Source organism: Salvia hispanica, chromosome 1 (assembly GCF_029641045.1).
Source record: "Salvia hispanica isolate PSC_SH4W2 chromosome 1, Shi_PSC_v1, whole genome shotgun sequence".
Lineage (NCBI taxonomy): Eukaryota > Viridiplantae > Streptophyta > Magnoliopsida > Lamiales > Lamiaceae > Salvia > Salvia hispanica.
In genome coordinates this window covers 30,729,120-30,753,275 of record NC_142692.1, presented here as the reverse complement: position 1 = coordinate 30,753,275, position 24,156 = coordinate 30,729,120, and the positions used below count along the sequence as shown (strand labels likewise).

At 34.4% G+C, this 24,156-nt stretch overlaps 4 protein-coding genes across 13 annotated transcripts; 2 read left to right on the top strand and 2 right to left on the bottom strand.

Annotated features, from left to right (window-relative positions):
- Nucleotides 1–3,262: 3,262 nt before the first annotated feature.
- LOC125218610 (UMP-CMP kinase 3-like) lies at nt 3,263–12,859 on the bottom strand. 9 transcript variants are annotated; one of them, XR_016134530.1, is made up of 12 exons: nt 12,715–12,857; nt 11,638–11,680; nt 10,529–10,583; nt 10,240–10,357; nt 9,812–9,968; nt 9,432–9,512; nt 9,088–9,195; nt 8,943–9,014; nt 8,549–8,596; nt 7,587–7,752; nt 3,915–4,338; nt 3,263–3,637 (listed from the first exon to the last, which is right to left on the bottom strand). XR_016134530.1 is itself a non-coding variant. In XM_048120313.2 (10 exons), exons 2-9 carry the CDS (start codon nt 11,665–11,667, stop codon nt 8,585–8,587), a joined length of 633 nt encoding a protein of 210 aa, XP_047976270.1. In that variant the 5' UTR covers nt 11,668–11,680; nt 12,715–12,857; the 3' UTR covers nt 8,302–8,472; nt 8,549–8,584. The 9 variants fall into 9 exon arrangements, 5 of the variants coding, with proteins under 5 accessions (XP_047976270.1, XP_047976271.1, XP_047976269.1 ...); XR_007175986.2 differs by having other exon boundaries at nt 7,652–7,752; XR_016134529.1 differs by lacking the exon at nt 7,587–7,752 and adding an exon at nt 5,850–6,052.
- LOC125218609 (very-long-chain aldehyde decarbonylase CER1-like) lies at nt 3,482–7,464 on the top strand. Its single transcript, XM_048120306.2, has 10 exons — nt 3,482–3,610; nt 3,821–4,044; nt 4,115–4,347; nt 4,799–5,018; nt 5,713–6,088; nt 6,167–6,274; nt 6,363–6,563; nt 6,647–6,745; nt 6,817–6,990; nt 7,078–7,464. Exons 1-10 carry the CDS (start codon nt 3,551–3,553, stop codon nt 7,252–7,254), a joined length of 1,872 nt encoding a protein of 623 aa, XP_047976263.1. The 5' UTR covers nt 3,482–3,550; the 3' UTR covers nt 7,255–7,464.
- Nucleotides 12,860–13,940: 1,081 nt separating the features above from the next.
- On the top strand, nt 13,941–15,715 carry LOC125221528 (phosphatidylinositol N-acetylglucosaminyltransferase subunit P-like). Its single transcript, XM_048123646.2, has 4 exons — nt 13,941–14,149; nt 14,824–14,896; nt 15,245–15,363; nt 15,473–15,715. The coding sequence occupies exons 1-4, from the start codon at nt 14,095–14,097 to the stop codon at nt 15,595–15,597; spliced, it is 372 nt and encodes a 123-aa protein (XP_047979603.1). The 5' UTR covers nt 13,941–14,094; the 3' UTR covers nt 15,598–15,715.
- A 111-nt stretch (nt 15,716–15,826) lies between these two features.
- LOC125221527 (phragmoplastin DRP1E-like) lies at nt 15,827–21,439 on the bottom strand. Of its 2 annotated transcripts, XM_089062685.1 has the most exons (16): nt 21,051–21,191; nt 20,816–20,937; nt 20,644–20,707; nt 20,392–20,499; nt 20,204–20,305; nt 20,042–20,092; nt 19,887–19,948; nt 19,705–19,795; nt 19,544–19,608; nt 19,060–19,254; nt 18,853–18,972; nt 18,704–18,774; nt 17,206–17,431; nt 17,056–17,106; nt 16,276–16,671; nt 15,827–16,130 (listed from the first exon to the last, which is right to left on the bottom strand). In XM_089062685.1, the coding sequence occupies exons 2-16, from the start codon at nt 20,834–20,836 to the stop codon at nt 16,002–16,004; spliced, it is 1,752 nt and encodes a 583-aa protein (XP_088918811.1). In that variant the 5' UTR covers nt 20,837–20,937; nt 21,051–21,191; the 3' UTR covers nt 15,827–16,001. The 2 variants fall into 2 exon arrangements, with proteins under 2 accessions (XP_088918811.1, XP_047979601.1); XM_048123644.2 differs by lacking the exon at nt 20,816–20,937 and having other exon boundaries at nt 21,051–21,439.
- Between the last annotated feature and the right edge of the window lie 2,717 nt (nt 21,440–24,156).

Here is a 24,156-nt window from a genome sequence, read left to right as displayed (position 1 = left end):
AAACAAACCAATTATAAGTCAAGTGAAAACCCTATTTTCAGAAGGTGAATTACACACTGCTAATGCTCTTGGATTGACGTATTATCACAAACACTGACGGATGCAAGATTTTGTCGTTGGAGGATCCAATATATTGGTAACAATTGTAGGGTATTTTTTCATGTCGGCGTATTGCGACAAAGATGTGCATGAGATGAGTAATGAGATAGGAATAATTGAATGATATGAAAATATGTTACGAAGTAGGAGTATATAACAAGAAATTTTTTGTGTATAATAGTTAGAAAAAAAAACATTAAAAAATAGAAAAAAAATTATATCAATTATGAATAACTTCATTAATAAATTACTCCTATAAAATATAAAATGTTTTTATGAATAATACCCGAAAGAAAAATAAAAGACATCACAAAAAATTGTGAAAAAACAAATTTAAATAGTAATAAAAAATCAACTGAAATTGATGTGAATTGAACTCAGGCTGTACATTATTAAAATAAATATATAAATAAGTGAAAAATGGGTGAGTATAAAAGTAGAGTCTACATTCCACTAATTTATTAACTCACTTTCTATTAAAATTCTTAAAATTCGTGTTGAATTAAAGTGAGGCACTTATTGGGAGACGGATGAAGTAATTCCAACTAGAACCACGTTTAACCTCCTATTATGTCTATCTCACAAATTCTATTAGAAAACGAATTTATCATAAATGACTTGCGAGTTTTGAAAGCAATTTCACATTAGAGAAGTGTTTGATGTCGAGAATGTTCATTTATTAAATATAGACATTAATGATAAATGAACATGCTAATACAGTAATACCTATCTATCATCGCAACTTGTTTTTTTATTTGCCTCCTGCCTCCCTTATTAATTGCAAATGAACTGCAAAGCCAATGTAGCATACAGAGTTAATTGTCCTTGAATTGAAGAACTCGTGGATGATCTCACAATTCTTGGTTTATGAAGATACAGTACTTTATTAGCATGGTGTTTCATTTTCTTTTTCAATTAAGGTTGAACCCAAACTTAGAGATAGTTGTCCACACATTAATAAAGGACGTATGGATTCTTGAAAAGAGGAGCCATGGTGGTCCTTTTTTTTTTTAATAAACTAAAATCTCGAACCATAAAAGAGGAGTCATGGTGGTCCTCCCTGGACAGCAGATCTCACAAGTGAATCAAAAGTTGGATCTACTGTCAATGGCAGACCTACATAAGGGCTTGGGGATCATTGAACCCCAACAATTTCACATTTTATTTTTATATATTTTGTATTCATAGGTGATGTTCAGTTTGCAAGACAAAATAATATTGAGATTGAGTATGGACTATGAATAAAGAAAAAGTATTTGGTTGAATCGACAATTTTTGTATAATTTAAAATAAAGAGGATTTAATTGCAGGGGTAAAGGTGTGATATAAAATGGGAGATTTCCATTGCAGATAATCTCATGGATTAAATATTCATCCAATTTTACTAACCAATTGATCAGTGCAAGCGGCAAGTCATCATGCCAAGCAATTTCCTTGTCTGTTCAATTCCCCTTAAGCTCAGTTTGGCTTTTATTATTTCAATATGTCTTTTTGCTATTTTTTGAGATATTTTTTTTTCAGCTATTATACACAAAATTTTTTTTCATATTTTATATTGTTTCATTAATTAACTTATTTCAAAATTTATTCATAATTTACAATTAAAAATTAAAAATTTTCTTTTTGCTATTATTTTGTGATGTTTTTTTATTTTTCTACAACTATTATACAAAAGAAAATATCGATGTTTATTTCATTAATTAACTTATTTAAAAAATTATTTATATTAATAATATTAAATACACACATATCTCTAGTTTCCATAACTCCCTTGCATCTTTATAATGTCACAACTCTCAAAAACACTGATATTGAAAAATACCCTAGAATCCTGTAAACGGTTAAATCATCTTTTTCAACAATAGAATCTATTTCTAGAGTCCAATATTTAAGTAATCGTTTTAGTAATTTTTTACTCGTTTGTCAATTGCTTCCAAATAAATGTTGAGGTGGACGTTGAAAAATCGAGATGGTTTAAAGTTTAGACGATTAGTGTACTAAGCGATGTAACTAAATATTTACGATGTCACCTCAGCTAGTCAATTATATTTTTAGCTATTCAATTATACATTAAGTCATCATGATTTGACAACCGTGTGAAAACCAAAACAATTGAAAGTTTTTGTGTATTTAGAAGCAAAGAATTTAGTTCACATGCAAAATTTTGAACACAAGTACAACTTATATAATAGACCTGTTTATTAGTATGCTTTTCCCCTCCCTCCTCTTTAATAGGTTGAGCTTGAACATATAGAACAACTGAAACATGAAACACCATCTTCTTACCACCCCAAAACTTTAATTTTGTAACCTCCTCAAATGAAAATATCTTATTGCACCGTTGAATTGCATCAATCCTTAAAAGTGGTGTACGATTAGTTAGTTGCACACTATTAAATAAAGAAATAATTTCATATTTATTACTCTCATTGCTCCCTTTTTTATGTTTTAGCTATAGATAAAATCACACAAATCAAGATATATGGTACAGAACAGATATGCGCTGCAATCCCTATTTAATTCTTGCTACCCTTTGTTAAAACAAATATAGTATACCTTGGGATGGGGAGTAAATTTCAGCACAAATGACAAATTATCTTACATTATAAAATTTGTCTCAAGAGTTTTTTATGTTGTTTCTTTTTCCTTTCAATAAATTGTTGACAGTGATATGTAAGAGCGCAGGGGTCGTTGATCCAAAGCTAGGTAAGAACCACCTTGCAAAAAAGGTCAAGATTGGATAAAATCATTCAATGCTCCACCACCTCAACACATAATTACATGTATCAATTATTATTATGATATAATGTGTGACTAAGACTCCCTTAAGCAGTGTCTGATATCACTAATTTGGTACAAGAATTATGATGTATAATTCACAATTAGTGGTCTACTGTATTATCTAGGACAACATTAGCCAACTCTAAATACTAAGGTCAATTAATGTAAAAAACTTTAAGGTGGCACAGGAGAAATGCAGGCAGTTGTCAATTGGGTGCAGCTTATGTCAAATTGGAAAGAAGAAATAAAGCAAGCAGCAAGAGATCAGAAATCTTTGCCTAAACTTGGATGTGAATGCCCAACCATAACTGTAGAATACTGTTGACATTGTAAGCCGACACTCATCAATTTGGGCTGGTGAAACTCATAAATGCACCACAGCTATCCACAGGAAAAACACACCATGCTACATTATCACACTTTGTAACAATTATACATCTAATATTAGGTCGCCAAGTTTTTCTATGTTTGTCCAAGTGCACTGATAATAATTTAGGAGACCAGGCATATAGTAAGACAGCTGCCCACCCCAGGTAGGTATTAGATGGACTGGACTTAAATGAGATTAAGCTAGTGTACCATTAGTAACACCACTATTTTGTTATATATATGTAATGCTCATTGTGCCAAAACTTTAAGTTGGAGAAAAAAGCTGACCGGTTGAGGAAAAATGGCTAGCAAACCAGGGATTCTCACTGAATGGCCGTGGACATGGCTTGGGGACTACAAGGTGGTTTTCTTCTCTTCTTGCATTTATCTGCATTGACGAAAAAGAAAAAGAAAGAGTGTGTTATGCATTACCTTAACTTACGACTTCAACTTGTTTAGAACAATGCTGAGTTTGCCCATTGTGTGTGTCGGCACATATTCACTTCTGAGCTTATTTGTGCTTCAGTTAGGTAGGTGATATTTTACCTAACTTTTTCAAGTTTTGATGCAGTACATTGTATTGGCTCCCTCAGTAGGATATTCAATCTACCCATACATGGTTAAAGGAGAAAATGAGAGAGATTTGTCAAATTTCTTGGTGTTACCTTTACTGTTGTGGAGGATGGTGCACAATCAACTATGGATTTCACTCTCCCGTTACCGAACTGCAAAAGGAAATAACAGGATAGTAGACAAGAGCATCGAATTCGAGCAAGTCGATAGAGAGAAAAACTGGTAATGTTCCTTTTACTCATCCAATGGATAATTTTGAAACAACCTAACCAAGTATGAAAGTGACTCACAGGGATGACCAAATTATACTGAGTGGGCTTATGCTCTACACAGTGCCCTTGTTTTACGAGGCAGCTAAACATCTCCCCTGGTGGAGGACAGATGGGGTGATCTGGACATTTCTGGTTCATGCTGGCCCAGTGGAGTTCCTGTATTACTGGCTGCATCGGGCATTGCACCACCACTTCCTTTACTCTCGATACCATTCCCACCATCACTCCTCCATTGTCACTGAACCTATTACATGTAAGTAACCACACCTCAAAATTACACTGCGGCATTGCAAGTGATGCACGCATCATAAAAGCATTCACATCAGTTCCATTTGTATATCTCTACTTTTTCATCACGTGTCATAAGAGGAATAAAATATGTTCAGATGCTTATAAAGTAAAGGACTGATTAAATCAACCTCTGAGTTTCTTTTATGATTTCATCATTCATGATTTAGTAAGAACACATATATGCTCCACTAAGCTACAGCTTAGTATAATGTACAAAAATGTAACTATAAAATCACTCAGTAATTCAGCCCAATCATGTTAGTAGAGAATTATACTTATGTCCCCCTCCCCATCCCCACCACCTCTTATAGTGTCTCCCAATTAATTAGTGATTGTAATAAGCAGTTAAAGCATGAATATCAAGTTATTACTGTGTAACCCTTACTAACTCAAGAATTCCATTGTTTCTGTAGCTGTAATTCACCCATTTGCGGAGCACATTGCATACTTCTTGTTGTTCTCGCTGCCATTTTTCACAACTATCTACATGAAGAATATCTCCATTCTCTCTGTGACTGTTTATTTTACTTATATCGACTTCATGAACAACATGGGCCACTGCAACTTCGAGTGCATTCCAAAACAGCTCTTCTCAATATTTCCACCCCTAAAGTACCTCATGTACACGCCTTCGTAAGTATCTTGATCCATGACTTAATTTAATTTTTTTGAAGATATTCCTAAAAATCTTCAGTTTAGTGTTTCCTTCAGCTTCCAATCTCCATGTACTCTTGTTAAGTGGGACCTAGTTTTGGCTGAGAATACCAATCCAACTTTACTTTGACCACATGACCAAAAAATTCTCTGGTCCCCTACCGTTATGTCCCACTATCTTCCAAGATAAACGCATTTATATACTTGCTTCTAATTTGGTGGTCAATTATATCTTCTGTTAGCTTCAGTCAACAAAGTATGTCGTATTGTCCTATTAGTAACTCTTGTTTTGAGCTTTCACTACACTTTCATGTACAATCTCATCTTAGTCCACTAGTACAATATAGTTCTTAAGATTATCACTGAATGATAGACGTTCATGGCATAACTAGCAAGAAAATTTGTTTTATGCACAAAAGGCTAATCTGGAGCTTTTGACAGACATAAAATTATCTTCTTAGTTCCACTTCCAGCATTAGAAGAGTTATTTGTGATGGTACTATTTAAAGTATCATATTCTCGATGATTCTTCCTTACCATAGCAGTTTCGATGCAGGGATAACCTAGAAAAGTTATTTGTGAAGATAAAGTTGTCTTATACTTAATGAGCACTTATAATGCTCAAATACCTTGTGATAGTTCATTTCAGCTGACTACATATTCTCTGAAACAGGTACCACTCGCTGCATCACACCCAATTCCGCACCAACTACTCACTTTTCATGCCATTTTATGATTATGTATATGGTACCGCGGACAAATCTACCGACTCATTATATGAAAGCTCACTCGTAAGGAAGGAGGAAGCACCTGATGTGGTGCATCTGACCCATCTCACAACACCAGAATCCATATATCATCTCCGCCTAGGATTTGCACACTTGGCTTCTGGCCCTCAGAAATCCAAGTGGTACTTGTGGTTAATGTGGCCCATCACTCTTTGGTCCATGTTCGTCACTTGGATCTATGGGCGCACATTCATTGTTGAGAGGAATGTCTTCAAACAACTAAAACTGCAAACATGGGCCATTCCCAAATACAGCATTCAAGTAAAGAATACACTGATTTAGATTCGTATGTTGCAATGCAAAATGAAGTTTCCTAACATTTGTATCATGTTTCTGCAGTACTACATGAAATGGCAGAGAGAAGCAATAAATAGTATGATTGAGGATAGTATACTAGAAGCTGATGCTATGGGCGTCCAGGTGTTGAGCCTAGGCCTATTGAATCAGGCAAGTAACAGGGTCACAACCGGATACTTTTGTATCATAAACCTTATCAACTAATAATGATCGTAATATTCTTACTCATGTGATGCAGGGCGAGGAGCTGAATAAAAATGGCGAACTGTTCCTAAGTAGGCACCCTCAGCTAAAAGTGAAGTTGGTAGATGGAAGTAGTTTAGCAGTTGCAGTTGTGCTAAATAGCCTTCCGAGAGGAATAACTGAGGTTGTCATTAGAGGCAACCTAACAAAGGTTTCCTACTCCATTGCGGTTTCTTTATGCCAAGAAGGAATCCAGGTATGGATAATTGGATGATTGCACAAATGAAAGGATGAATATGTTATCAGTTAATTGACATCATATTCCTCGAATTGCAACAGGTATATACCAGATTCGAGGATGACTACAAAAAAATCAAAGCAAAACTTACAAAAGAAACCGGTGACAATTTGATCCTCTCTAAGCACAATGCCCCAAAGGTAGTTTTAATGAAAGTAATGTGTGGTTGTGTGACTCAGGCTTGTGCTAATACAAATTGTGACTTGCACAGATATGGTTAGTGGGAGACGGTCTAAGTGAAGACGAACAGCTGAGTGCACCCAAAGGAACATTATTCTTTCCCATTTCCCATTTTCCTCCAAAGAAAATGCGCAGAGACTGCTTCTATAACAGTACACCAGCAATGCTGGCTCCCAAGCATCTAGAAAATGTTGACTCTTGCGAGGTTAGGCACAATCCAAGTTTCCTAATAATTAATTTGTCAAGGACAATACCTAAATGTCATCTTTTCCTTTGAATGTGAACGCCACAGAACTGGTTGCCAAGACGAGTTATGAGTGCATGGCGTATAGCTGGAATACTACACGGTATAGAAGGGTGGGGTGTCCATGAGTGTGGAAACATGATGTTTGATATTGAGAAAATCTGGCGAGCCAGCCTTGACCACGGCTTCCATCCCTTGACTAAGCCAAATCCACCAGGGAAATGATTCACACATTCCACATTTAAACTCTTATCTAAATAGAAATCTTCATGTCTACTCATACTAGTGCCTATGATTTAAACACATATCTAAATACTCAGAATCAACCAACCATCACAAGGCCTTGTCACCTGTGATGCTAGTAGCTTCAGAAAAACTCATGTAAAATTTTCGACATCAAAAATTTCAGAATGGATTACTCAAGTTATGTTGTAATTAGGTGTTTTTCATGTCAATTTTCTTCAGAATTTCCTTCCAAACCTAAAATTAAGAGCATAATGTTTTATTCTCACTGAACTGGAAACAAAAACATCAAAGGATACGAAATAGGAATGTACGCGAAAGCATCAGAATTCAGATATGCATTCGGAAAACTAAAATCAAGTAGATAAGATGCGCAAACCGGAGATGACAGCCGGCTCCAGATATTCCATCTTGATTTTGTGGAATTGCATCAAATCCGTGGATAATGGATACATGGTTTCTTATGTAGAATGACGCAGTCTGATAAAATTGTTTTTTTATTTTATTTACATTATTAGAATATGAGAAACTAAATTGTGTAAACTACTCCATAACTAAAAATAAATAAAATAATGGAGTAACATTATTTTCTATTGTTTTAATTTCGTGGGTAAAAATTATTAATCTTATAATACTCCATGAATTAATAAAGGAAAGAAAATAAGATTTGTTTTTGGGGTCAAATGTGAAAGCACGCATAAGATGAGTACATTAATGATTTGACGACCATCCACCTCACCTCACCAAGTAATAGTATTCAACAATGATAAACTTTGCTTTAACTTTTAAAAATTTTTTATATACCACGTGCAATAATTGAACTATATACCATACTAAATTCCTCAGCATATAAAGAAATAAAATTAACATACATTATGCAACTCTCTTAATGATGAGCTCGCCTCCATGTTATGTGCAATGCTTCTCTTATTGTTTCTTTTCTACTCTTCTTTTTTGTTGTAGTAGTAATTTTTTATTTTATCATAATTTAACTTGATTATCAATTCAAGTAATCTGTTGCACATAATGTTTATAATAATTTATATTATCAACATTGAAACCAAAAGAAAAACATGGTTTGACCACATCCACATGATTGGCCACTGATGAACTATAACAATCGCATTACAATATAGCCTCCTCTCAGAAATAATCTAAATCTAAACATTAACAAATGGCACCATTAACACCTGCAAATGCCTTTCACCATTTTTAAGCTATTAAATTTATGGTTGAAACAGACTTTCAACAAATGTAAAGCTAGAATAGATAGTACCTATGCTGGAATCTAATGCAATAATAAGCAGAGTCTTCAAGCAGCAACCTGCAGCAACACACAGGATAAAAACAAATTCAGCTACGACTTCGTCCCTCACATATTTCCATAGTTCATTCATCATTTCAAAGGAGGGAAAATAGTTGCATATGTCGACACTGGTGTGGTGTGCAATAACCCTAGACCAATACACCAAAGACTTGGCTTTCGTTCATATTTGTTACATAGATAAGTAACACAAAACAAAAGCTCGATTAGATATATACATATTATTCTGCTAGCTAGCCTAAGGTCATGAAGGCAATAAGCATCGCATCCAACTGCATTTTGTTGCACCATTTCTAAATTTCTTTCTCCTCATACATCTCCCAAAAACATCACGGTGGTGTTTTACCTTATCATCAAGTGAGGTGAAGACTTCTTTGACTGCCTCAAAAACTTCTTCAACTGGTTTGGAAGCATCAATCTGAGTTTAAGGACATGTCAGTTGCCACACCAATGCATTTTGGCCTCTGAGAACGAAGAGTGAAACAAATTACCTTTCGAACCTTGCCTTTGGAATCGTAGTATTCAATCACTGGAAGGCTAGACTGTGTATACACCTTAAATCTCTTCCTTATTGACTCAATGTTATCATCAGCTCTACCCTTGAATTAGATAGAAGAAACTGATGATGAGAGAAGATAAGGCTAAATAAATTTCAAAATCAAGATGAAAATTATTGAAAAGATCTTGCATTGAAGGCACATGAGCTGCGCTACAGAGGCAGTTTATACAGTCTTACTTTATGTCAATTTTCTACATAATATTATTATATCAATTTTTTATACTATCATCATGAGCAATGTGAAGTTTAGAGCCATGCAACAAAAGTATGTATAACCTGGTTTCTATTCAGCACACGCTTCTCCATTTCCTCCTCCGGACAATCAAAGAAAAGTACAAATTCAGGCTCAATTCCAGTCTGCCAAGACAGAAGGCCAGGAGATATGTCATATAACATGAAACATATGTTCTATTCTTCTACTCAGAAGCAAATTGATCAAATAAAATTTTACAACATGCAGCATGAGAAAAAAATGAAATTCATTAATCGCAATATCTTTTAGCATAATAAGACTAGAAGACACATATACCCAAAAAAACGGTTGATTATGCCATGTTCATTTGTGACAGCATACAAAATGTAGACCTATATACTGGTAACATTTGTGTGTGTATGTGTAGCTATAAACAGGAAGAGTGAAAGGGAAGAAGACATACAACAGACTCAAATGCGGCACGATTCTCCTCATTACGAGGAAAACCATCAATAAGAAATTTGTCATTTCCACTTTCCCCCATTGCCCGCAGGAGAAGCTTGACTGTTACCTCTGAGGGTACGATTTGCCCATCCTTAATCATGTTCTTAATCATTTCCCTGCAGATCATAATATTAAGAGAAAATCCCATTGATACGAGTTGGATATGCATGTAAGAAGTGAAAATTATATAAAGTTCTACCGATATCCTTGGAGTTAAACAAAGTATTTGGTGAATAAAAGTTTAATTGCAAGACCTATGTAGCTATAGAGTATAACAGGTGAGTAAAGATAACGCCTCATTTAAAAAATGGAGGTAGAATTTTATGCCATTTTAAGTGCGTATATTATACCATCATTATATGGAAATAGTGTTAAAATCATTTGTACCCATTTTCAGAACCGGAATTTTGCTCTGCTCGGAGAAGATCACCAGCACTAAGGTGAGTATAACCAAAATGTTGAACAATATTTGCACATTGTGTGCCTTTACCACTGCCAGGGCCACCTGCTCAAATTTAAAGAGGATAAGATTTAAATTGTGGGGAATGAGGTACACGAACAGCCATAGACGTTAACAACATAACTTCGACATACAAATTTTGTTAGCTTATGGATGATAACCTAACTTCTGAACAACATTACTGCAGCATAATCACTTAGAAAATAGAGAACTCACCTAGAACAAAAACTACAGTGGGCTTCTTATCTGGGAGTGAGCTCCCATTTACTTCCTACATGAAATTAGCTCGTATCAATTGTAGAAGTGTTACCATATTTATAGTATTATACCAATAGCACAAGTATCGCAATGGCCCTTTCTTATGAAAAATATTACCGTATATGATAACAATTCCTCTAGTCAAGAATTTCACATGAACCATTACTGAACATTTACAAATATAGATAATTTCCTATACTCTAATTAGCGACCTTAGTATAACACCTACCATAAGAGGACATGATTTTGTGCTAAATGCTATATAATCTATAGCAATTTTGCAACTGAAATCTTTTTAAGTGTTAGATTTTGAGTGTTGACTGACCATGAAAGTGATTGTTGTCACTTCTCACACAAGCCAATTATATCTCTCCTTCCATCAGTTACCACAAGAACATTGTTGGAACACAGGTCAGCAAATGGGATTCAGCCAGATAGGTCATGCAAATGTGGATGTGTCCTAGCATGCAAAATTAGATGCAACGCTACTTTCCGTAAATCATTCTGGCTTGAGATTTCTTTATATATACCTTGATATGCTGTTCATGAAGCTCAAAATCATAATTCATAGACCACCATACTTATGTTTTCTCTCTTAAACTAGAGTATATGTCAACAAGTAAAAGTTATGGAGTTAAATACTCTTGCTAAAAACTTAATTCTGAAATACTTGGATGAAACTTAAAACCTCAAAAATGAAACAAATGGTTTTTGATATGCGTGTAATACATAAAACTATCACATTTACAAGTACATATTTTTTAGGACTATGTACTTTCAACATTAAAAACATATAAGAACTTCACTGGGAATAACCAACAAAAAGTAGACGACATCTCTGGTAATGAAATCGAGTAATCGGTTTATAACTATTGGGCTAGAATGTACAGTGAGTGTCTCCTCAAAATATGTATATCGGTGCAGTTTGAATTAGAATTCATAACTCTTTATGTTGTATTAGGAACATGAAAACTCCGCAATTAGGTTTCATAGCTATAGCATCAAGTTTTCAATTTGAAAAAACAATATTCAAGAACAACAAAAACAAGGAATATACATATACATACCCTGTTTGCAGCATCACCAATAGTCCCCATGCCTCAGAAGTATCTACATGCAAGCACGTATTTAACATACGGTCAGATACATGGCTTTGTTAAGCATAAAAATCAATCAAATAAGAAGAACAGCATAGCTGTTGGGAGTTGGGACCCTTGTTTCTTGTCCCACATCAACATGGTAATGGTCCTATCTCTTTTAGTATATAAGTTTGGATAACCCTCCCCTCATATAAGACATTTAGGAGGGTGAGTGGCTATTTCTACAATAGAAGACAGCCTTAAACAATCGATGAAGATAGTTTCAGAACCAAGAAAATTGACCAATGTATGTAACCATTAAAACTTTATGTGATTTCCCATTAACCAAACAGTGATCATATGTCACGGTATCACAGAGAAATACAAAAACACGACACTGGTTGAAGTTGAAATAACGCTATTGCATGACCAAAGCAAAAGATTCAAATGAAAAGGAACTTTTTTAGCAACAATTGCTAGTAATTAACATGAAAGCGAACTTCGGATAGATATGCTCAAAAGGATGCATGAAGGTCTTTGAGACGATTACAACAAGGAAATTCAATGATGAAAAGTTCAATCTCCATAGCCTATTTTATACTAATTCAGAGAGAAACATAATTCATTTTTTCACAAAAAAATGGGCTTATAAGTTATAATCCAGACAACCATATGCTACTAAATGCAGATTACAGCTTACCTAAATACAAAAAAATCCAATTTACACAAAGCAAAAATCGTGTCAATATAAAAATGATCAGATTCTTTTCAATAAATGAACAGAAGATGTAAAAATTCTAAGGCGAAGTAGTTAACTTAAAGGATAACTAGATTAGATCAAGTATAACTAAGAGCTAACCAAGTATAAATTCTTACATAAGGAATCAAATTTCATACTCGCAAAACGAGACATAAGAAAACAAACAAAAAAAATGGTATCTTTACAAAAGGGAAGCTCACGGAATTAGCTTTCTGCACGACTCCTCACCAAAATTTAGACACAGAAGATTAATGTAAAGTGGTTTGGATGAAGGAATTGAAGAGAATAATCAACTCTTGTCTCACCTAGATTGTGTGCAAAAGTCCAAGAGCGAGGGAAACTTGTGGAGAAGTGAAGATCTGCGGAGAAGACAAGCAGCTAAAAATCAATATGCTCTGTATTTATATATAGAGACACAGAGGGATGATCTTTATTTTCTGCTTTTCAATCTCTGTGATTTTTATATCCAAATAAAAGTCGGGTTTTGTCGCGTATTTTACTTTTACTCAGGGATTAACTAAATAATTTTATAAATAATGAAAAATAAATTCGTCATTCTAATCATGGGAAATAAAAAATCATAAAAGGAATGTCTCTTATTATTCAAATCATGAGTGGGATTATGTTATCCAAAATAGAGAAAACAATGCAGTTTAATACTACCAGCTATATTCTATTCAGATTCGTCGATTTTTCACTGGCAGATGTATGATTTAGCTCATTTTGGACTTGTTAATTTATTATTGTGATAACATTGATAATAGTACTAGTTTTCATTTACATTATTTTAAATACTAACGTGTGGAATAATGCTCAATGCACTCTTTTTATGCTATTTTAGTACATCGACAAAAATTAATTATTTTTATAGATAAAGGCCCATAAATGTGTCCTTGTTATTTCAATTTATTTACTTTTGTTTATTATACTACTATGACTTACCATTTTCTCCTATTGCATAGTGCATATTACTACCGGAGGCGGAGTACTATAAATTATTAGTGTCATTACTCATTAGTCATTATCATTTATCAGTAAGATGAGTCTCTTCCTCTATTCATAATATACTAATTTTTGTTACAAAAAAAACATAGAGCTTGTTGTTTAAGAATGGATGAAGTAATTAACAGTATAAATAATACTCCTACAAGATTAAAATTAATGTTTTAAACTATAAATTTATACCTATTTCAAATTTTAAACTTATATAGTACTCCTATATATAACCATCCGATGAATTCCAATTGCATCAATTTATAAATCTAGTAATAATACCCATTATTTATGTTTTGATGAATTTAACTAATAATGTTACAAAATCTAGCTATTTGTTGAACCCAAAGATAACTATTTATTTGACTTACTATGAATTGGACAGATTATAACTAGTTAACATAGTTTTATTAGTACAGTTATGCCCAATTCTGTATTTTGGGTATCTTATCAAACACATCATAACTATCTAGTACTCCAAATTGAATGTATGGTACCTCCTAATTATGCATGATTTTCTTGCTAAATGAGAGAATATATAAATCTTGTTTGGATAAATGTAATATTGACATGATACCAAATCAAAGTAGAATCAAATTAGAAAGAGTAAAAGGTAAAGTTTGAGGTAGAAAGGTAAAACAAGTGAAGGCATTGCCAATAATCCATCTGCCACCACATCCCTCCGTCGATCCATGCTTTCCCAACTGTATGGCTTCCTCGCCTCCATCACCGCTTTCGTTGCCATAGGTTTGATTGCTACTGCTTTTTCACTCATTTATTAATTCCGATTTCATCGCCTATCTCAATCGTGTTGTTGATTGGACCACAAATTTATAAAAAATCCCAATCTTGACAATATTTCTTTGATTAGTTGCTGCTAGCTAGCACTGTTCAATGTTGATGTATTGTGGTAATAGATGCAGGTTGAAAATTTTCATCTATGTTATTCAAACAGAAACCTTACTAGATTCTCACAATTACTAGGGAGCTTCTAAATCATCATTTGTTTGTGCTTTAATTGTGTATGTATGCTTTTCTTCATAGCTAATTAACATGGGGAACTTCCTAATAAGTTTACTTTACTGTTAATTTGAGAGAACTGGCATCTTCAGCTTAGAGTTTTGAGTCTCAACTTGTCTTAGCAGTTGCTTTTAATTTATATAAAAGGTTGATTAGAATTAATATGTAGGTTTTGTTTTTACTTAGAGCTGAACATCTTTGGGTGGCATTTACTTTTTTTTCCTCAAGATATCATCTTTAACAGGCATTTTGAATAATTGCATGGGTATATATTCCCCACTAAACACTACTGATGGTTTATAGCAATGGATTGTTCCTGAATCATGATCTTTACATGTCAAGGTGCAGATTCTCTTTTTACTTAGAGCTGGAGATATGTATTGAGTTTTTTTCTTTAACAGGCATTTTCGCTATAAGGACATATGTTCCTGACTATTGGTTGCTGTATATAGGAATTGATTACTACCCTAGCAGGTTAGTTCTGTAGAATATATGCTTGCCCTTTATCATTCCACACTTTTGTGCGCTTTATCATTCTACACTTTGGAGCTTTATTCGAATACCCCCAACACTACTTGTTATGCTAAAAGTACTTTATTGAACATGATGGTGGGTGCAACTCATCTTATTTTACAACCCGATTAGATCATGATGCTCTTAGGCTGGAGAACATTGTTTTTGAGTAAGAAAGTGTACACGATCTTTTCTTGATATAACTCAAGATCCTTAATGTGGGATGATTATAACAGTTGTGCTATCGAGCTTAGAAAGTGTTTATAGATTAGATCGCTGATCTAGTGATCTTCTCCATACGTTTATCAGGTATTGGGAGCTAGGCGTGCCAACATATGTAATGGTGATGATTGTTGTTGCGATTGTATCGTATACAAGCCTCAACTTTTTGGCTACTCCTCCGCCTACCTCCATGAAGTTGATTTTTGGTACATAATTTTGAACATATTCCTTTACAACTAAGCTTATGAATTGGACTTTAGCTCAGACATCAAACTTTGCATATATTTTTAATTTCTACTGCATGTACTTATGCAGATGACTACAGTGAGGATATATTGACAGGCATCCCTATAACGGATGATGGCGAGCCGGCCATTGAGCCTTTATCTTACATGAGCATCGACCAAGTTGATCAAATGTTTGATGACCTAAACTCATGACCTTGCAAGGATGAGCTACAATTTTCTTTTTTCTTTTTTTCTTTTCGACTGATTATGTAACTTCAAAAATTGAATCAGGCAAACTTCTCGAAGAAAAAGGAACAAAATGTTTCGTGCATGCAATCTGTTCACTCCTTTTCCTCACTTTAAAATAGAATTATTTGTTGATGTATTGTGAGAGTGAGGTAAGAGGCTCAACTCTAAACCGAAGATGAATAAAAGAGACAGGTTAATACTAAGAACATCTTTCATTTACGACGTTACAACAAATAAACAAAATCTAACAACATCAAGCCAATCAATATAATGAATCACAAAACAGTCATTCAGTCACAGAATCTGACAAAATCACGCCTTCGTGAACAACATATTAACATACAAACTAGACCTGTCAAGGATCAAATTTATCGAACCCATGCCGCAGAATCGACCTCATCCCGCGCTTTCTTGTACAATTCAAGCCTTTTAGCACATTGCAGCCTTCTATCCATCAATGCTGGATCTTCATCCAATAACTCTGAAAGTTGCTTACCCTACAAAACGCAAAAATGTGAGTAGAAACAAAGCATAATGCGATGAAGCGCAACTTAGTTGGTACGACGACCCATGCTTTCATGGTTAGTAGGAAATGAGGTTTCAGGCAACATCTAGTATAGAACGAAAGAGTAGAGAAAATACCTCTCTCCTCCCAATTTGGGTGTAGAAGTAATTGAGTAAATTCTGTTTCGCCTCCTTAACTTGGCAGTAAACCACTGCCTTGGGAATCGAGTTCCTCAAAGTCTCAGATATCATATATACGTAAGACGACACATTAGAACCTATCCTCCTGAAATGTGCCTCTGCATAGCGATCAATGTTCTGTGCAGCTGGTGAGTTTTCCCGTGGGTTCCCTCCTGGGTTTCCTGCTTTCTCTACTTCCTGAGGAAGTTTCCGGAAGAAATCTACTGTCAGATATGAAGATTCCATATCGACCAATCTAACAACTGTTTTCTTGCTTTCCTCACGGAACCTCTCCAACGATTCATTTGCTGCTCCAGCTATGGTTGATTGTAGAGTTGGGAACCGTCTCAACTCCTGTTCCACCCATTAAATTAAATAAAAAGAATGATGGAATAATGTGAGACAATTATACACCCTCCGTTTTTTAAAAATAGCAACTCTTTCCATTTTAGTCCGTTCTTTAAAAATAGCAACTTTCAATCTTTCTATTTTAGGAAATCTTTCACCCCTATACATCAATTTATTTACCACTTATACCACTACAATTAACAACTTAAAGTGGACCCCATGATCCACTAACATTAATTCCATTACTTTTTTCTCTCCCCCTCTCTTACTTTACCAATTTTTCTCCCCCTCTCTCTTACTTTACCAAATTGTGCATTAAAACCCGTGCCGTTTCAAGCCTCCCTATTTTAAAAAAACGGAGGGAGTAGTAACAAAGAATGACTGACTCACCAGGCACTCCCCAATTGACTTCCTGACAAGCTCCTTTAATACAAGGTGAACCTGAACAACAGTTTTTTGGTCAGTAACAGATGAAACAAGATATTAAATTCGAGTATATGAGAAAAAGGGTATACAAAATGACAATATCAGAGTACTCACAGCATCAACAGAAGCTTCAGCAGGCCCCCTGAAATAATTTAGTGACCCCTCAATAAGCCGCCGATAACCTTGTTCAGGAGCAATCAAGTGTGGTTGGTAACCATCAGCTTCTGAGACAATTTTTCTCACGTTCTGTACCGAAAGATGACGATCAAAAGGAAGTTTTTTCAATGCAGCAGGTAGCTGATTGTCAAAAACTCCATAAATTCGGTCACCTCCGGGACGGCTGAAATAATTATGCAGATTTTAAAAATCTATAACAGTAACCATTTCTATAAACAAGCATATTCAAATTGATACCATTAGAAATAAAGGTCTGATTATGTAACAAGCAGATAAATAGAAGTCTTTTTTTGCCATCTCGATATAATGCTAAAATTACAACTCAAGGTTGAAATCCAGGGACCCATTTGGTTCTATTTCTTGAAACCTTCAAGTAAAGAGGTAATAAGAATTCCCCCAAATATTACTTCATGAAACAGATATGCTAGAAAAGGTTTATTTTGCAAATTTGTTTTGTTTAATTTTTTTTCCTGCAAAGCCAAATTTGATCTCATGTCACTTCCAAGTGGGATTATGTCTAATGCTACAGACATCAATCACAAAGATATTTTTCTTATTGCAATTGAGAACATGCAACACAAACAAACAGTGACTCACTGTTGCCACTAATGCAACATAATTTTAATTTAAGAAGACACTAGAAATAGCGCGGCAAAAGAAGTGATCGTAGAGATAGACAAATTAAAAGGACAAAAAAAAGAGGGGTTGGTGCACTAAGAAAAAAAAATTGACTGTTGCAATTGGATCTATCATCCAGAAAGTGCAGGCAAACCAAACTTTAACAGAACCATGACCATGAAGACATTGCTAGGTTGGAAATCATGAACTATTAGACATGTAGGGACTATCTGAAAATAAGAGTAGGGAACTTATTCATTGGTTATAATAAAGGACTTCATAAAGACTAAACACATCAAGATTAGGATGCATTATTGCAACAGCAATGTGCCACAAAAATGAAAAAGTAGGTCAAGCAACGAAGAAACAATATGACTACCACCAAAACCAAAATAAACATTATTGTTTGACAAGGGGAATTACTCGAAAGACAAACCATAACTAGAAGAACATCGATTCATATATATTTCATATTAAAATCTAGATAAGAATGCAATACTAATAAGCTTCTAGACCAGAAATATTAGAGCATCATCTACATTAAAAATGGCAAATTTAGGGTTGTATTGACTAACTCTTGTAAGTTTGACTGCTGACTCATCTTATTAATGGAAATGAGAGGCAACAGGAGGCAAAAATCTCATAATGGTAGAAAACTACGCGTGTTGGGGCCTAGGGGGAAGATAAAGCATATTGATTTCAAATAAGAGGGATATCCGATGCATAAAAATCATAAAAACCCAGGTAAAAGGTTCTCAAATAAGATCTCGGATGTTAAACAAATCTTATATTGATGTAAAGAAGAAGACAAGATTACCCTCCATCCAGATGCTCCTTGAATATCTTGTCAAAAGCACGGCAAAGTTCCAAGATGGTGTATAGTTGAGCCTGAAACGCAAGCATCAGTTGCTGGCAAAGTCAAAATACTTCAAAATATAACCAGGAAGAGCAATGCAAATATCTCACCCCAGCATCCAGAGCAATAGGCCTTCCGAGGTGGTCCATCTCAGCTTCAAGTTCATCTATACTTTTGTTAATCAAGGAAGTTATACTTGGAATTCTAGCCCTGATTACAGATTCCAAGTGCTGAAAAAGAAATATCCAATAACGTAAGCTTAATCCAGACAGCGGCAAGTAAAGTATATCAATTGCAGCTTATACACAAAATTGTACCCTAGAGAGCAGCTTTGCCAGATATTCAGAACCCATTTTACCAGCCAAATGCCCATAGTCGGGACTTGTAGCGAAGTACTCACGTTCCTTACGCCTAGCAGCCATCATATCAACATTTTTGTTGATATCTGCTTGTGAACGATTAACAATACCCACCCATGGCTGTTGTAAACGATAAGCTCTTCCTTCCAGAACCTATTGTGAGCAGTAGAGAACAAAAAAATAAGTTCAACTGCTTATCTTTAAAGGTATGCAGTTAAAGAGAGGATACTTAAATATGAGCTGGAGTCAGATTAGAGCGCTCATGTAATGTACGGAAAGAGGGGCAACAAATAAGTGTGGTCAATTTTGAAGCTAAAATGGAAGATATGAGGGTAGCAGGAAACACTTGAACTGAAAAGCTAAGTAACATCATTACTGCTCTGTCTCCAAAAGATTCTTTCTATTTTATTATGCATAATATTCACATGTAGGAGGGGATTACATCTACGGCATTGGTTCCTTTGTCCATCAGATCAAGCTTTGTAAGCACTCCAAATGTACGGTCACCTGCATGAATAGTATAATGATTACCATATGGCACTACCAAATTTGCTGCATTCTATATCAAAAATCACACTTTAATTTTAGGACGAAGGTTCTTACCTGATGGATCCACTTCCCTTGCAAGTTTAATAGCATCTGATGTAGCAATATCTTGGTTCGCAGGAGTTATTGCCAGTATGATGCAGTTTGGCTGCAGGCAAAATAAAATTGTAATACGCACACATGTACAGAACCACTGAAAAATACATATATCTCATGTAAAGTGCGTACATGATACTTACCTTCTCAACATAAGAGCGGACCATATTCTCAATGTCTTCGACTATACTTTCAGCTTGCCCCTCTGCAAACGTGTTGTGTTTTTTTTTTTTTGCATCAGATATAGCATTTATTAGTTAAAAATTACCGATTAGAAGAATAACCAATGAGGCCGTACCTACAGCAACTTTTGTTAAACCCGGAAGATCAATAAGAGTCAAGTTGACAACTGCAAGATAGATGACAGAAAAAAAAACAATCAGCAATGTTGAACCCCTAAAGAACGAACTTTATCATTTGTCATAAAATGGAAGATAAATTAGCTCGATAATAGACATACCATTGGGTGAATAGATACTGAGGTGAATAGGAACGGGAGAAATTTGCTTTGTCTTTCCTGTGATTCTATCAGTTTCATCCTGAATTTCCTTGCGAACCGAAGCTGCGTCACGAGAGAACATGACATAAACATTTCCTCAATGGAATCAGTACCAAAGTACAAAATCACAGTATTCATGAAACACGTACCAAAATCAGAGAATTTCCTCCTAGGCAAATGGCCAAATTCTGCATATTCCTGCTGCCCATCTTCCGTCTTCTGCAGTTGCAACACCAGCGGCCTCCTCGTAACGATTCCTGAACTCATAATCCAAATATTTAAAAAGCCAACATCGCAAATGATCGAATCAACTAATAGTAACAACCACAAGCAAGTATTTCGACACACGACACAATGCATTCTGGTTAGTAAAAAATCTAAATGCATTAACCAGAACTAACCAGAGCCTCGAGGAAGAAAATCACGCCCTACTATGCTCTCCAAAACCGAAGATTTCCCAGAACTCTGTATTCAGCACAAACCACAGAAGGAACAAATTCAGAACCAATAATATTAAGTGTAACTACAAAAAAAAAAAGCAAATTTCAGAAAGAGATCAGAAATAAAATCCACCACTCCCAACTTATCCCACATCTATTTCATCAATCAACTTCCTATTCACCCCAAAAATCAAAACATTTTAACATTCCAATGCATATTCTGCGCGGATCTGCAAATTTCTCAAATCACCCCCACTGTAAAAAAAGAAAAAAAGAATCATGTAATGAACGAGTCTCTACCTCAACTAATCAACATAAAAAAAAAACCGATTTTGAGCACGATAATCGCGATGAAATAATAAACCGACCTGACCACCGACAACGGCGACGGAGGGGAGAGCGTCCCAGAGCGAGGAGAAAGCCTGGTCGCCGCCGCCGTAGTCGCCGAGGGCGGTGCAAGCCCTCTGAATTCTGTTCACTAAACCAATCAAACTTTCCATGGTCGCCATCTTATAGTGTTAATGGCCAAAAAGAAGAAGAATTTGGGAAATATAAATTGGGAATGCGGGGGTTGAGCTTCAGCTCCTTGAAAGTTGAATACCCAATGAAGAAGCTTAGAAAGTTAGAATTGAGAGCGGCGGAAAGTGAAGATGAGTTGAAATTGGGGGCTGATTTTCAAATTTAAGTGGAAATTCACTTTGATACTACTCTTTAAAATATTGTGGATATCGAATTTAGCAGCTTTTCACAATATTATATACTCTGTTAAATACAAAATTACTCCTTCATTAATATAGATATCAAATTTGACAGCATGACAAAGAATTGCAGCATGATCTTTCAAAAAGAATTTACGAATTTCCATTTTCATGCGATAAAGTTCACATCTTTATAGGTATGAACACGAATTATATGCACATTCCAAGATTCCTCGTTTATTCGATGTGGGATGGATTTATACCCGACAGTTAAATGATAGAGTGAGTGGTTAATAGGATGATATGTCAAATTTATCTTGGGTTAAATAGACAAGGATGATTCTATTGTACAGTAGTACTCCATATTTGTTTTATCAAATAGTACTATAGTAGATTGTGTTAAATTCCATAACCACTCCTTTTTTCAAAGGAATATTGCACTTTCGTTTAGAAAGTATATATACTTTGAGATAGAAAATAGATGGATTGAGACGAGAATTTGGATGTATTTGTATTTGTATTTGATTTTAGAAGAATAAGTGTAAAATACACAAAAGTTGGATTCTTTTTATTTTGCACGTAATTTATAAATTTTGAAATAAAATTTATCCGCTTTCACAAAATAGAATTTTCTTTTCTAAACACATGTCATGGACTTCAATGACATCTCACATTGGTCGTGTAATGCAACAAATATGAGATTTATAGACTAAACGTGCTCTCTTTCTAATAGACTCATCTTTTGAAGTAAGTTTTTAATTTATGTCATAGCAATTGTGTTTAATGTGATCTAGCAAATGAGCCGATCATAACAAACATCGATGTTTGAAAGCTAGTCCAAGAGGAATACTAAGTTACAATCACGATCAATGGACCATTGGCCTTTAAGAATGAATCAATTGTTATAGACTTGTATAATATCTCACATAGTCAGGATAACACAACAAATATGGAATTTATATAGATTAAATAGTCTCTCTATCTCTTACTATTCTATAGGTTTGATCTTTGGGATGAGTTTTGTTTTTTAATGTGTAAAATCATTCCCTCTTTTCATATTTATATCACACCACTTTGAAACACATTTTTCCACTTAAGAACAAAACATACAACCAACCATCTCTTCTCTAGTTATAAAGCCCAAAGCAGGTTATCTGATGAGCACATCAAAGTAAAAAATCAGATGATCATATTAAAATAGCAACCAACTAAAAGGGATGTGAATCTTAGGGGTGGGTCGATACGATATATCGTATCGAAAACGTTGTCTCATGTATCGTATCGAAAAAATCGATATGAAAGAATTTCATATTGTTATCGTATCGAAAGTTTCGATATATCAAAATTCGATATATCGAACTTTCGATATAAAAAAATTTCATATCGTTATCGTATCGATATTTCGATATATCGTATCGAAATTCGATATATCGTTAAATATCGATATATATCGAAAATAAAATATCGATATATATCGAAAATATCGATATACCGAAATTTTCCGACATATATCGTATTTTCGATATAAAACGATATATCGCGATATAAGGAAATTCATATCGTTATCGTATCGAAAACTTACGATACGATATCGTATCGTATCGAAAATTACGATATATCGAAAATTCGATAACTTTTCGATATTTTTCAGTACGATACGAGCGATATATCATTTTTTCGATATTTTTCCCCAGCCCTAGATGTGATCACATGATAACCCATAATTATGGTGCTAACCTAATAACCCTCATTTTATGGACGAAAAGTATCATTTTATAGAACAGAATATCATTTTATGGATTAAAAGTATCATTTTATGTATGCTGAAAAAATATCATTTTATCATGTATAAATATCATTTTTAGTAAAAATGATACTTTTGACCCATAAAATGATAGTGTTATTAGGTTATCACATAAATATGAGTTATCATTATAACGCACCCCCAACTAACATATACAAATATTAAAGTTGCATACAAATAATATTTTGTGTTTACAGTAATAAATCATAGTAATTGATAACTACTCCTAATAAGTTACAATTAAGAATTAAAATAAATTATGAGGAATCGATGGATTCTAACTAAATTTAATTAAATTGGATACATCGCGGTACAACATTTTTATAGTTCACCTCAAAAAAACAACAATAATAGTGGAGTAGCAATTTGCGGTAATTCCTCTCACCGTGATATGTAGATTTCATTTTTTCAGTGCATATATTATATGCTATCACTATGCTATCGATTTACTTATATCACGAGCACCGTAGCAGAAATCGGATGATTTCCTCAAATTTGAAATTTAAAGATTGAAAATTTAGAATTGTCATGTGTATATACATATTGATTATATTATCAATATATAATGGAATATATAGCCGTTTCAAATGTGTGGTAGCTTTCCTTCGTTTCATCTTTATCATATTTTTTCCCTTGTGGTTAATATTTTAAAGCAAACGTTTGGAATCCAATTTTGAAATTTGAAAAGGGAAAAGTGGGCTGAAATGGGAGAAGTGGGCCGGTAGTGGATTACACCGTTGTGGTATGGCCGGCGCTGCTCTCTCAATGGAATACACTAATTTACAAAACAAAGTAAATATATATATATATATATATATATGTGGCGTGAGTGTGGCGATGTGTCACACTATACATAATGAAAGTTTCAGAGATAGACTCCATAAATGGAAGCAGAGAAAGAGACAAATATTATTAGAAGAGATATTTTATTATCCATTTGTTCAACAATACATTAGGAATTTATACAAGATT

What these genes read in the sequence shown, in the direction of transcription:
- LOC125218610 (XM_048120309.2), bottom strand. Translation starts at nt 11,667, where the DNA reads ATGGGGACTATTGGTGATGCTGCAAACAGG. An exon ending in TTGGTGATGCTGCAAACAGG is followed by an intron (nt 10,584 to 11,637) that starts GTATGTATATGT and finishes AATTTCATGTAG; the next exon opens with GAAGTAAATGGGAGCTCACT. An exon ending in CCAAAGGCAAGGTTCGAAAG is followed by an intron (nt 9,015 to 9,087) that starts GTAATTTGTTTC and finishes CCTTAAACTCAG; the next exon opens with ATTGATGCTTCCAAACCAGT.
- LOC125218609 (XM_048120306.2), top strand. Translation starts at nt 3,551, where the DNA reads ATGGCTAGCAAACCAGGGATTCTCACTGAATGGCCGTGGACATGGCTT. An exon ending in CATGGCTTGGGGACTACAAG is followed by an intron (nt 3,611 to 3,820) that starts GTGGTTTTCTTC and finishes GTTTTGATGCAG; the next exon opens with TACATTGTATTGGCTCCCTC. An exon ending in CTAAGCACAATGCCCCAAAG is followed by an intron (nt 6,746 to 6,816) that starts GTAGTTTTAATG and finishes TGACTTGCACAG; the next exon opens with ATATGGTTAGTGGGAGACGG.
- LOC125221528 (XM_048123646.2), top strand. Translation starts at nt 14,095, where the DNA reads ATGCTTTCCCAACTGTATGGCTTCCTCGCCTCCATCACCGCTTTCGTT. An exon ending in CACCGCTTTCGTTGCCATAG is followed by an intron (nt 14,150 to 14,823) that starts GTTTGATTGCTA and finishes TTTCTTTAACAG; the next exon opens with GCATTTTCGCTATAAGGACA. An exon ending in ATTGATTACTACCCTAGCAG is followed by an intron (nt 14,897 to 15,244) that starts GTTAGTTCTGTA and finishes TACGTTTATCAG; the next exon opens with GTATTGGGAGCTAGGCGTGC.
- LOC125221527 (XM_048123644.2), bottom strand. Translation starts at nt 21,191, where the DNA reads ATGGCGACCATGGAAAGTTTGATTGGTTTAGTGAACAGAATTCAGAGG. An exon ending in TCGCCGTTGTCGGTGGTCAG is followed by an intron (nt 20,708 to 21,050) that starts GTCGGTTTATTA and finishes TGCTGAATACAG; the next exon opens with AGTTCTGGGAAATCTTCGGT. An exon ending in AAGGGAAGTGGATCCATCAG is followed by an intron (nt 19,609 to 19,704) that starts GTAAGAACCTTC and finishes CTATTCATGCAG; the next exon opens with GTGACCGTACATTTGGAGTG.